The following is a 13,040-nucleotide window of genomic DNA, read 5'->3' on the forward strand; positions in this document are numbered from 1 at the left end:
GTGAATTTAGCTCGAGGATCATTAATCGCTCGAAAATGGATTCTCCCTTTTGGCTTGGATGGAGTTCATATTGGATATAAACGAGTAGAGCTATGAGCTGAAACTTTGGATTGATTTTTTTTCTAAGTTGATTTCGAGCCATACATGGATCGGCTCGAATTGACTCGAGATCTGCTCTTACTATTCTTTTACTTATAAAATTTTTATGTATAATGCAAAGTAAAATTAAATAAAATCAGTCACGAGCCAATTTCGAGGTTGAATGGGTCCAAATAACTCAATTTAAGCCAGTTATTTTAATTTGGAGCAAGTGGTCCAAATAAGGCAATTTTAGTTGGCTTGTTTACTTTTCCATCTAGATCAGGCTAGTTTCAATTTCGAACCGGCTCGGCTCGATATCAAATATAACGAGGCGCCAGGATTTCGAGCCGCACAAAATTTATTCGAGCCAATTTTGAGCCTACCCCAACTCAGCTCAAAATAGGGAAGGGAATTGCTTTGCTGGAAGTCTGCCGATTGACATTGTTGATCTTGTTTCCTGGGCCAACATCACCGGCGACGTTGAACGGAAGATGTGATATGATTTAGGTGTTATATTAGTAAAGACAAATTTTTAGGTGTCAGATGTGAAAAATAAAAGGTTTCGAGTGATGTGTATGTAAATCCCTCTATATTTATATAAATGGCATTGAAAGGTGTATTTCACTGTTTTGATGTTAAAATAGTGGTATTTTTTAATTTCATATGAATGATTTTGGTGGTATAAATGTAAAAAAAAAATCAAAGTAGGTATTAGATATGCAAATACAAAATAAGTGGGTGATATATATGTAAATACACTTTGTTACTTTTATCAATTCAATAAACAACATTTTAATTTAGTACTCTTAATTTTTGAATATTTTGAATAATATTTTAAATCAAATTTTGAGATATGATATTTCATCTATTTTTAATTTTAATATTTTATTATTAGTCATTCATCAAAATCAAAAGATTAAATTGGACAATAATAGAATCCACTGTTTCTTATAAAAAGTTGGACCGATTCGCTGATTCTGACCAGTTCAAATTTGCAAGTAATCGTATTTTGCTTGGACTGAATCGGTCCATGATCGGTTCACCATCAAACTAGTCGAATCGATCGGCTCGATCCATTGCAATTTTTACGACCGTCCCTTCTACATTTATATCACATAAATCTTTAATATCATGTAAAAAAAATAATTATTTCAGATTGTAAAAAGTGAAATAAACCTTTACCAATATGCAAGAGGATAAATATATAAAAAATTAAAATTGAAGTATTAGATGTAAAAATACATGAAAATTAATTAACTTATATTTAAATCTTCCTAATCTTGATCATTAAAAAAAAGATTATATAAAAAATATCCTCATAATTTGACCCTATTTTTTTAATAATTTTATTTATTATATTCTTACATATCAATGAATATTTCTTCAAGTCAATAAAACTGCCTATTTAATGTAATTTGATCATTTTACATACAGACCACCCAATTTCTAGACTTTATACATCTAACACACAAATTTAATTTTTTACATTTATAAATCAAAATTATCACTATTTTAGTTAAAAAAATATATTTTCATATATAAATAAATATTATAAATGTAATAATTAAAATTAGTAAGATTTAATTTAAAAAAGTAAAATGAAAAAAAAAAAAACCATTACAATAATTTCAGAGCTAAAAATAAAAAGACCTCTGAAAACCAATCAGATAATCAAACATTGCTAGCCTCTATGGCCACTAAAGGAAATAAGCTTCTCAAAATGGCAGAAAAATCCAATATTTTGGAAGATTTACATAAATACCACTAAATTCATATGTATTTATATATCTAACACCTAAACTTTAACTTTTATATACAAATCAATGAAATTGTGCACTTCACTTTTTAAAAATTAAAATAATAATATCTTTTATGAGTTATCAAAGATTTGGATGATATAAATGTAAAAAAATAAAATTTAGGTAAAATTGAGTAAAGTGTCAAAATAGTCTCTAAATATTATATGAGATCATTTCAGTGCCAGAGTTTCTAAAAGTATCAAAATAATCCCCAATCATTTAAAATTGAGCTCTAACAGTCCTCTAGGGGGACTACTTCAGCACCAATTTAAAGAATCTGGAGACTATTTTGACATTTTTATAAACTTCAGGACTAAAACAGAGTATTTCGACATTTTACTCTCCTAAAATTTTATCTTCTTTTCCAAGGATTTGAACAACAGCATATTTAGCACAATATTTCATCAGATTAACCACATAAGCCCAGACTAAAATCATAATTATATATAGAGAAAATAAGCAAAAGAATTTGAAAAATAAAGGATTTCTACAACAGTGCAATAGTAATAGGTGTATATGATTGATTCCTTTTGCCTTCTTCCTCCTCATCTTGACTGGTGATCAATCAGTCATCAGCCTATTGATCAAACAATTCAATGATACCAGTTCAGCAGCCTTCGCCTGCTTCCAGCTGATTAAGAACCCAAAGAAAGAGAAAGGAAAAGGAAAAAGGCCATAGGTGGAAGATGGTAGAAGCTTTCTTCAATCCAAATAAGCTGCAATGAGAGGAAGAAAATCATCAGCAGCAGAGTCAACTTTCATATAAACATTAGGATCTGTTTATAAACATTATTAAAACATTAATATCTACTTACATTAATACAATCTAATACAAAAGTTACATCGCCCCGCCCAACGCCTTCGCCTTTTAAAACATTAATACAATCTAATATCAATATTACTTGCATTCATTTTAAGTTCATAAGATACACAAACACTATCAAGAAATATCACATTCCACTTGAAAACTAGGACTCTCTTTGTCAATATTTTTTTATTTTTACTTTTGTTTTAAGAACATGTTTGTTTAGTGCAATTTTCGCGTATTTTTACCTTCTATTTTTAAAAATAAATCAACTCATTAACTTTTATGTATTTTAATGTTTTTGAAGATGATAATCATAACCAAATATATTTTAGTTCAAATAAAAATATGAAGAAATAAAAAAAATAAATATAATAGAATAAAATCTGCAACAGCTCCTATGATTTTTTTTTTCCCAATTGAAAACTATGTCTAATATATTTATCTGCAGAGTTCTGGTCCAATTCCACCACATAAGCATTGTGATGTTCATCCAATATTGGGTCTTAATCAAGCTATGTTGAGATAAGAATTCATATTGACTGCACTGGATTAGCACAATATTCTACATCTGATAACAAATGGTGTACTGAGTGATAAAAAAAATGAGGCATTTAGATACATACCACACAATTCTTATATATTTACATATCTAACACCTAAAAGTTCATATTTACATACGTAACACTCAAATCTTTGACATCACATCAGAAATATCACTATCATTACCTTATCAAAAGTTAAATGCACATTTTCATATACAAGTTTTTAATACCAAGGTGTTATAAATATAAATATCATACTTTAGGTGTTAGATATGTAAATGTATAAAAATTGTTTGGTAAGTACACAGGGGCAGACCCCCCCCCCCCCCCACATTAATTTTTTTTTTTTTTTTATATGGGAGGGCAATTTGGTCTTTTGCCTCTCCTGAAATATCAGTTTTGCCCCTCCTGAAATATCAATTTGCTCTTCGTTACCCTAGCCATTCGCACTTCCCCGTAAAAAAAAGAAGAGGTTAGTTCCGCCCATGTACGTATGTAAGTTTTCCTATATAATTTGAACTAACTTGCAAAATTTAAAGAACTAGAAGAGATTTAAGATGTTTGTTGAAATCCAAGAGGAAAGAGATTAATTATGCCATAGTATCTTCTTGATTAGCAACATTTAAGTCAATAACCATGATATCCACTCATGTATGTACGTAAGTTTTCCTACAAAAATATACAATTTGAACCAACTAGCAAAATTTAAGGAACTAGAGGAGATTTAAGATGTTTGTTGAAATCCAAGAGGAAAGAGATTAATTATGCCATAGCATCTTCTTGATTAGCAACATTTAAGTCAATAACCATGATACTTATAGATGTAATTAATAGGTATGATGCCTATGTTTATGGTCCCCTTTTGGTAGAAACTTTGAAGAACAGCACTCACCAATTACTTTTTCATCCAAAATGGATGACAAATCAAATCAATTTCCCCCTGACAGCCCTCCAGCAATCTTAGAAGGCAGGAGAATGTAATTTACAATAGATCAAGGAGAACATTGTAAAATATGGTTTATAAAAATCTTGCTTTCAGGTATAATCATGAAGTGAAGAAACAACAACCAATTAAGGCATAAAAAAGCATCATGGATTTTTATCGCTTCCTAATAAAATCATGAAAACATAAAAGATTCGTCCGCAATAACTATATCATGAAAAAAATTTTATCTCCACTTGCCAATGCTTGTCTTCGTTATCGCTTTTCGAATATACGTATAACATTCAATGCATGGTAAGCTATACTTTCTCAATACTAATAATCCATTACTATGGATAATGCCCTCATAAAACAGCTTATTTATCTTTGTTAGAGAGCTCGGGTCTTTATGTTATGAACATTGAACATCACAATAGCAGTACAGAACTATACAACTATGCATTCTCTTTGAAGCTTATGATGTTAAGATACTCCTAACTTCTTTAATGGAATGCAACGCTCAAAGTTTCACAAAATCAATTATACCTTCCAGCAAATTGTAATGTAATTCACACATTTTGAATATAGGTTATCAAATAGAAAATTTAATGTCACATTTCATAAAAAGTTATAAGGTTAAAAGTCTAATAATAATAATAATAATAATAATGTATGAGCTTATAATAAAATTATGTACAGAAAAATCCGCAAAATAAGATAATATGCGTTCTGTAATAAAATATTTTGAACCTTTCTGAATGATTCTAATAAAATAATGAATAGCCAATTATTTTATGCTGAATCATTATATTAACTAGCATACATTTTTTTTCTTTTCTGTTATGTTACTGTAGTTTAGAAATATAAATATTTACTAATCACTTAATGTTCAAACTAATATTTTTATATTTAAATCTTAACATTAGAAAACAAATGAAAGTAACAATAACATTTATAGATGACAGCCAAATGAGAGAATAATAATTTAATGCACAATTATTTTACTTGTGTTTAATTAAATTTCAAATCATTAATGGCTCTTTTGATTACTCATATGATCAAATATTTTTTATAGTAATTGACATTAGAATTGAATTTCAACGTTCGTGTTTATTCGTGCCTTGAAAATTACAATCTCCAGGGCTAAATCGTGACATACAAATATGGCTTCAATTACTGCATTGAATCAGATGCTTTACAATCATTAACCACATAAAAAATTATTATAGACTCACCCTTGTTAACTAAATAATGAGACACCCTATTATAATTTTAAGTAACACGGCTTGGAAATTTAGGCTCCGTTTGGAGCACTGTAAAGCTGCTGAAGAATAATCTGATATTGCAAAAAGTTGTGGTGGCTATTCAAATTTTTTTTTTTTTTTTTTTAAAAAGACAAATAACTAGAAAGCTACCACCGCACTTAGCCAGAAGCGGTGGGAAAATACTAGTTTCAGCAACAGTTTTTTCAGTGCTGAGAACAACAGTGTGGTGCCGCACTACCACCGCAAACAGAGCCTTAGCCATATCCCAAAGCAATCAGTGCTGAGAAAGGATTGTCTCATGCATTGTTTACACATGATAGATTATTTAAAAAAAAAAAAAAAAACTCAACCTTCCTAAGTATGATGGAAGTCTTTTGAAAAAACTAGAAGTTGAAAGTTTAAAGCAGAGTGCCTCTTAAATACTTCTAAATCGTGCAAGGAGTTTTTAGCCCCATAAGCCACCATCATTTATTACTTTTTCTGAATGATATAATTTGAAGCATAGGCATTAAATTAGCTAATAAAAATTTGCATGAAAAATAGGCATTCTCAATTCTAAAGCAATTGGGAGTTTAGAGAAACTGCATGGATGATATAGCTACAAAATAATACAAAAAGTGTAGCATACCTCTTATATCATATTAAAAAATATACAAAACCACAAATTATAATTCTAATTTGAAATAACTGATAAATAGTAGTAAAAAGCAAGGCACTTTCACTTGAAATTGATAAGAAAATACTAGAGCAGGTTTATCATGTAAATTTCACTTGGGCTTTCATCCCCACGATCTAGAAATGAGAAATAGTTAAATGCTAATGAAGATTATTAAGAAAAATCACATGGAAAAACTCAGCAATACCGAAAAGAGCACCATGCTACAAAAATATGGCATTGCTCCAGCTATAACCGAACAAGAATGCACAGTATCACTCTCGACTAGAATAACAAAATGGATAACAAAGTAAGGAATCATGCTCGATCTAACGAATACAACTGATAATAGCAAGAACATTTGAATATGTATGAAGATTTAACGAGAAAAGTGTCAAAGTAGTCTCTTGACTCTTTTTAGTGGGGTCGCAGAGTTTATAATAATATTAATTCAGTCCTAGACTCTTTCAATAAGGGTTGAATTAGTCCCCATAGAGGACTATTTTTGCCTCATTAAAATAATCTGAGGACTAATTTAAGACAGTTATAAACTCTAGGACTAAAATGACCCAACGTAAATAGTCAGAGGACTATTTTGAGGACTATTTTGACACTTGAGTTTTAAGTGAACAATAGGCTTTGAAAAGGTAATCAAGAGGCATTTGCATGCATATCCAACGAGCTATTGGTAAAAAAAAAGGCAGAAATAAATAAAGAGCAAATAATCTTGGACAAGTTTACCGACAGTTATTTGGTTTGTTGCTGAGTTAAAAGTTAATGAATGAAACATAAGTGAAGGGTTGAGTACGAATTGCCTTAAAAGGGTGAATAAATATGACTTGATTTTACGGAAAATAAATTCATTGAAATTAAATTGTTTTTGCATTGCAGATAAGTAAAAACAAAACAATATAAGCATGAACTTCTTCATATCATAAAGAAATGTTTTTAAGTAATGGTAAAATGGTAGCACGAATGGCAATTAAACAAGTTGCGCACCACTTCACATTGTTCCAAGATAACAGGCTCGTCAATAAGCTCGTGTATACAAATGTACATATATTTGCATGCATATAGTTCACAGCGCAGGAGTAAAAATGCAATTTTCAATTTATTAAACTATATGCTGTGCTGATTCTAGTATTTTGTTAGAAAATAGAGTAGCTTTTCGCTACAAGCAGAAGAAAATGTTCGTTCATTATGAGAATAATCTATGTTGGCTGATCAATCATGTCGCTATGTGATTATAAAACTTACCTACGATAAGCGGAAGAATGACTTCCCGAGGGACACCAGAACTCCATCATTTGAATGAATGATCTTAAACAAGCTGACTTCAGATACCTTCTACTCCTAAACAACTTTGTACAGCGAATTAAATTCAAGTTAGACACCCGAAAATAATGATAAATGATCCTGAGATATCCCACAAAGCCGAATAGGAGTACAGGTTGGCAAATCCCTAACCGTTGATGAATAATAAGCATCAATCACAGACATTAGAACAGAAATCAGACCAAGAAACTCCATTATCAGCCAACTTCCTTTCATCATCATTCACTGCATCCTCATCCTTTGTTTCTGTGAGAACCTGAAGTAGCTCCAGAGAAGTAGCTGCTGGGTCCAGCTCAAGGCAATCCCTCGGAGCATTATGAGCCTCTTCACCAGTAAGCAAATAAGAAGGCACCTGATGCGAAAACCGAAACATTTCTTCTTTTCGTAGCTTCTTATTCTCTTTTGGATCCATATGCCGTAAAAAAACAGTTTTAAATCCCGCAACCTTCACTAAGGGTACCACTGAGATTCCTTCATCTTCATCATAATCTTCAAGTATCTCCACCATTTCATACTTGTGGATCACAGTATCGGGAGTAAGCTCATTCCAATGAGGACTCCAATTTCGATATAAGGCCCAAATATCACCTTTTCTTGGAAGAACTTTGATTACTCCACGGAATCCTTTTTCCCACTTAACACGGTGTGAAAAAATATTAATCCTATTGGCAACCACATATCTCCCTACTCTAAAATCTCCACATGTTTTGGGAAAGCCCCTACTAACCCAATCTAAGGCCCCAAACTCCACATTGGATTTTGATGTGAGAAAGCTCATACGGACCTTGAAAGGCTTAGCAGATAAAACCTTTTGAATAAATGCATAATACCGAGGCATGCCATCGTCATCGTCATATGTAGCCCATACCTGATCAGCTTCGAAAGCATTTTCGGTTCGATCACTATCAAAATCATGAAAATCTGGGTCAGGAACATCTATTGTTAAATGGTGATTTACTTGCTTGCGTGGATCATCACTAAAATTCTTTTGGGAAAGTTCTTTTACAGGACCAAATTTGCTGCCCCTTGAGCTTCCAATAATTTGAAAATTAGCAGAATCACGCTGAACTTTGTATTTTGCATTTTTTCTATCAGCTAATTTGGTCAATTTAACATCTTTAAGCTTTGTCTTCTTCCTCATCCTATCATTATCCTTAGCCTTTGCAGCATCAGCTAAATCTAATTCTCTAAGTTTCTTCAGTATTGCATCCTTAGCCTTTTCTATTAATATTGCTCGAACATCCACATGGGTGTAAGCTCTGTTAAAGTTTGCAGACCTCGAGTTCAATCTAGATTTAAGGGAATTGCTATAAAACCAACTGCCTTTTTCTGTTTCCGAAACAGTATTTCTGCTACATCCCATATCTGAGGCAACCTTATCTACAAAATTGTTGTTTCCCAAATCATCTCCAGTGCCTGTTCTTTTAGTTGCATGATTATCCGACACAATTACAGTATTAACACTTCCAGAACCAATTTCAGCCCTCCGTGACAACTTTTTGTGCATAGATTGCGATTCCTCCCATTTAACCGTTGTATGTGCTTCTTCTCGCTGCCTTTTCACTTTATATTCCTGATGAACCACATTAGTACCAGAAGAGAGGCCATTAGTGCCAGCTCCAGAAAATGGTGCCCACTGGATGTTCTGATTAGCAAATAATTCGTTACTCGATCCATGCTGGAAACCCGAAGCTCCCATTCCCGAATGACTAGATGCATTCTTATACGAGCTCCTATGTTTCGCTTTCTGATTTTGCTGTTTAACGGACCATAGAGGATTACCAAGTCCACTTGGTGGAGCAGGCAGCTCCGTGGCTAAAAATGGCTGCTTGCATTTGGGACATAGCAGACTTTTGTTAAGATACATCCTGTGGTATTCATATTGCATACAGCAGGCAGCACAAGAGGTCCAAAATGTCTGAAGTGGGGGACACAAGGGAGGCTTTGTAGAGCTGCTCTGCTTCGTTCTCTTCTTATTAGTAACATTGTTCGAAAACTGGTAAAATCCATTACAATCGAAACCTGGAGCTGAAGAATCCTTATTATCTTGCAGACTTCGCTGATGAGAACTTTTGCCGTATATCTTCAGGTCGTAAGCCATTTTCTGATTTTTGTTAGAAAGCACGCTCCAAGCCTCAGAAACAAGCTGGAAAGCGCCCTCGGCGCCTGCAGACTTGTTCTTATCAGGATGAAGCATAAGAGCCAGCTTCCTGTAATGATTCTTCACTGTTTCTTCATCTGCGGAAGCATTAACACGGAGGATTCCATACCAATCCTTCTCCCCATTGAGTTTAGCTTCTGATGCGAGATAAATATCTAAGATAGTTATCATTTGGCTGATTCCGTCGAGCGAGGGGAAGAGATTCTGTGCCGTCAATACGAAGTTCTTCGCACCTACATAATCCTTTTCGATAAATTTCTTTTCGGCAAGCTCTTTAATCCGTAAGGCCTCATCCCTAATGGATTCCATTGCCAAATTCAACCAACTAAATCAACTTCTGCTAAAGTTGAACTCCTATGCTCTGCAAATTTGTCACCTTTAAGCAGATAGTAACAGGAAAAAAGGAAGCAAATCAGAATTCGCAGAAACATAGTTAGGGTTTCTGAATCTCGAGGAGATCAAACGAGGAACAGTATGGCGAACTAAAATTGATCCCAAAAAACAAAAAAAGGCGCGTAAAATGAAGGAGCTTTTTATGAATCCAAACGCAATGAAAGAAGTAGACTTGCTCAAAATGACAGTATTCATAGCATCAGAAGAATCACAGAAGCAGCGAATTTCAAATCTGAATCTGAAACATGAGCTTGACTGCCAATGAATCCTCAAAAAGCAAAAAATTCTTCAGTAAAAACACTAAAAACAGTAAACGACACAAATAAAACACCAAAAAAAAAAAATCATGAAAATAAGAACGAAAAACAGTTCTGTAGCTTCTGAAAAGATCAATGAGCCGCCATCACAAGCAAAAACGTCGAAACCCTAAGCACTCCATCTCCGTACTCCGGCCATGACAGTGAAATTAAATTCTGCGAGAAGCTCCACATAATTTGAAAAAAGCAAGAAGATTTACCCGTTTGCAGCGAATCCACGCTTGCTGATCAATTCTGGATGCTGCTTGCGATCAGAAATCCTGCATCTGAAAAAAAAAATTTTTTTTTTTTTACACCAAACTTGGAAAAAAAAAGTAGATCAAATAAAAAGAAAAAAAAAAATTTTTTTTTTGAAAAGTCCGTCTTAGACCTAAGGAAAACTGCTAAAACCAGAGAAGTAGAAGGAGGGCAACAGAGAGGCAAAGGGCAAAGAGGACATTCTACCCCTTTTATAAATTATTTTGCAAACCCATTTTTAACTATGGTTAAGCAATAACCAAGATTCCAATGTCAAGTTAGTGAAAATATATTAAAATTTTCATAATAAAAGGAATATTTTGCACATTTAAAAAATTGGCAGTGGAGTTATTTCATTCACATCCTTCATTATTGTATTAATTCCACATCAATGTAAGTATTTAAAAAAGAAAAAATTTTTTTTTTGAATTTTTTCATCACTACAAATTGATAATTATATTATATATATATATTTAAGTGATGGAAATTTAACTCATGTGGGCCCATGCCATGTGAATGTAATATTACATAATCCTTATTATTTTAGAAAAATAAAAAAAAAAGAAAAAAAGTCAATTGGGGAAAGCTAGACCATGATTGTTAGATTAACCAATGTGTTGAGTTAAGGTTAGAATAATATGTAATAAAATAAAGCATGAAAAATATCTTCTACCACACCATGGGAAAAAAAGGTGTCATGTGCAATTTCAGAAAAAAGAAAGTTAGCATGTGTTTACCCAAAAACTAAAGTTAGTGCACATTTCTTCTCTTTTGTGAAAAACTCCACATCAAGTTATGATTTTGCTTCATGCCCTTCAAAAAAAATCTCAACTTTCAACTTTTAGTGAATATATAATTGCAATTTGTCAATCAAACCAAGCATTTCTCCATATTCTGAAAGGCCATCTGACAAAATTACAGCAACTTTGCTGCTTGCAGTTATGCTATCATTTTAACCTTTAAGAAGCAAAATACAGCTTTTTTCATGCATGGGCAAGGTGATATGGTATATATGTAAACAAATGAGATTTAGGGGTTAGATATGTAACTACATAAGAAATGAATGGAATGTATGTATATGTTCCTGAAGACTGAAATGCTGGGGATTCCACTGTATATGTTTAGCTCCCAAGTAAAATGTATGAATGACGAGTATAATTCCACAAGTAATATGCCAAATCTACCCAGATCAAGTAAATTGTTTTCACACAAGCAACCTCAGGGTTTTTATGATAAAAGTATCAATTATTTGATGGCAAAACAGAATTAATGGAAAATGAGGCAGAAACGACAGAGCAAATGAAAAAGCTTCTGATGAATCAGTTGAGTTAGAGCTCATCTGTGAGCTTTCCTGTAACTGTTAATACAGACAACCAGAGTGTATTTAGCAAGAACCAACCTCAAGATGACACTAATGGCACAATATCCACATCATCAAGGAAGGGGCTTTTACATATATACCACTCAATTCTTATGTACTTTTACATATATCTAACTAAACTTTACTCTTTACATTTATACCATACTAATATTTCTTATCGCGTAAGAAAATACCGTTATTTTAACTTTTCAAAAAGTGAAATACATCTTTTCATGCATAAGTAAGAAGGCGTATATGTAAAAATTGAAGTTTAGGTGTGTGAATACATAAGAATTAAGTGGGGTGTATGTAAATCTTCCAAGAAAGAAACAGCAACATTGCAATTCAGCACCTGCATATTGTTGGAGGATAAGGCTACTACAGATTGTCAAATCATCTATGATCCTTGGAAGACATGAGTGTAACACATTGGGTAAGGACTCATTGGCTCTCCCATCTTAGATGAAACTAGGGGTTGTAAATGAGTCGAGCTTGAGCGAGCTCAGGCTTAGCTCGTGTTCTGCTCGTTTGAAATTAATTATGCTCGAAATTGCCTTTGAGCAATGTGTTTGTGTTCAGCTCGAAATTGACTTGTTTAAAGAAATTAGAAAAATAGATGATTGGGTGTTGGATTCTAACCTACACCATTTCTATGCAATAAAAAATACAAAATCACATAACCACACAAGCTATTTGATTTAAAACTTAGATGTAAATATATATTATATAAATAATATATGTATTTTTTTTTTATTTTGAGCTAAAATGAGTAGAACATAATTGAACAAAGGGTTATTCATTGTGTGCTCGTTTCTAATTCAAGCTTAAACAATTTGTTTGTGTTCGGCTTGCTTAACCAACGATTCAAATATAAGCTTCTTAGCAAGCCGAACACGAGTTTTTTTGACAAACCTACATGAAATCTTAGTCAAAGATTTAGGACTCGAGGTAATGGTCAAGAAGATGAGACGATATCAACTGACAAGTCGGTACTATCCTTGGAGAAAATAAAAGCATTTAAAACTTCTCATTATAGAATGTTAAGTTTGACACATTAAGAATCTACTTCCAAAAAAGTGCATTTATCTTTCTTGTAATTTTATGAAGTTTAGATTTCTTGAGGGTTAATTCTTTAAGAGTTCTAGTTAGAAATATCTCAAGCCTG

At 32.6% G+C, this 13,040-nt stretch overlaps 1 protein-coding gene across 2 annotated transcripts; it reads right to left on the reverse strand.

The window, feature by feature from the left end:
• Window positions 1–2,263: 2,263 nt before the first annotated feature.
• LOC110030878 lies at window positions 2,264–10,665 on the reverse strand. 2 transcript variants are annotated; one of them, XM_020733837.1, is made up of 4 exons: window positions 10,649–10,665; window positions 10,479–10,544; window positions 7,330–9,929; window positions 2,264–2,596 (listed from the first exon to the last, which is right to left on the reverse strand). In XM_020733837.1, the coding sequence occupies exon 3, from the start codon at window positions 9,875–9,877 to the stop codon at window positions 7,559–7,561; it is 2,319 nt and encodes a 772-aa protein (XP_020589496.1). In that variant the 5' UTR covers window positions 9,878–9,929; window positions 10,479–10,544; window positions 10,649–10,665; the 3' UTR covers window positions 2,264–2,596; window positions 7,330–7,558. The 2 variants fall into 2 exon arrangements, with proteins under 2 accessions (XP_020589496.1, XP_020589495.1); XM_020733836.1 differs by lacking the exon at window positions 10,649–10,665 and having other exon boundaries at window positions 7,330–9,944.
• Between the last annotated feature and the right edge of the window lie 2,375 nt (window positions 10,666–13,040).

Source organism: Phalaenopsis equestris, unplaced genomic scaffold (genome assembly GCF_001263595.1).
Source record: "Phalaenopsis equestris unplaced genomic scaffold, ASM126359v1 Scaffold000761, whole genome shotgun sequence".
Taxonomy (NCBI): domain Eukaryota; kingdom Viridiplantae; phylum Streptophyta; class Magnoliopsida; order Asparagales; family Orchidaceae; genus Phalaenopsis; species Phalaenopsis equestris.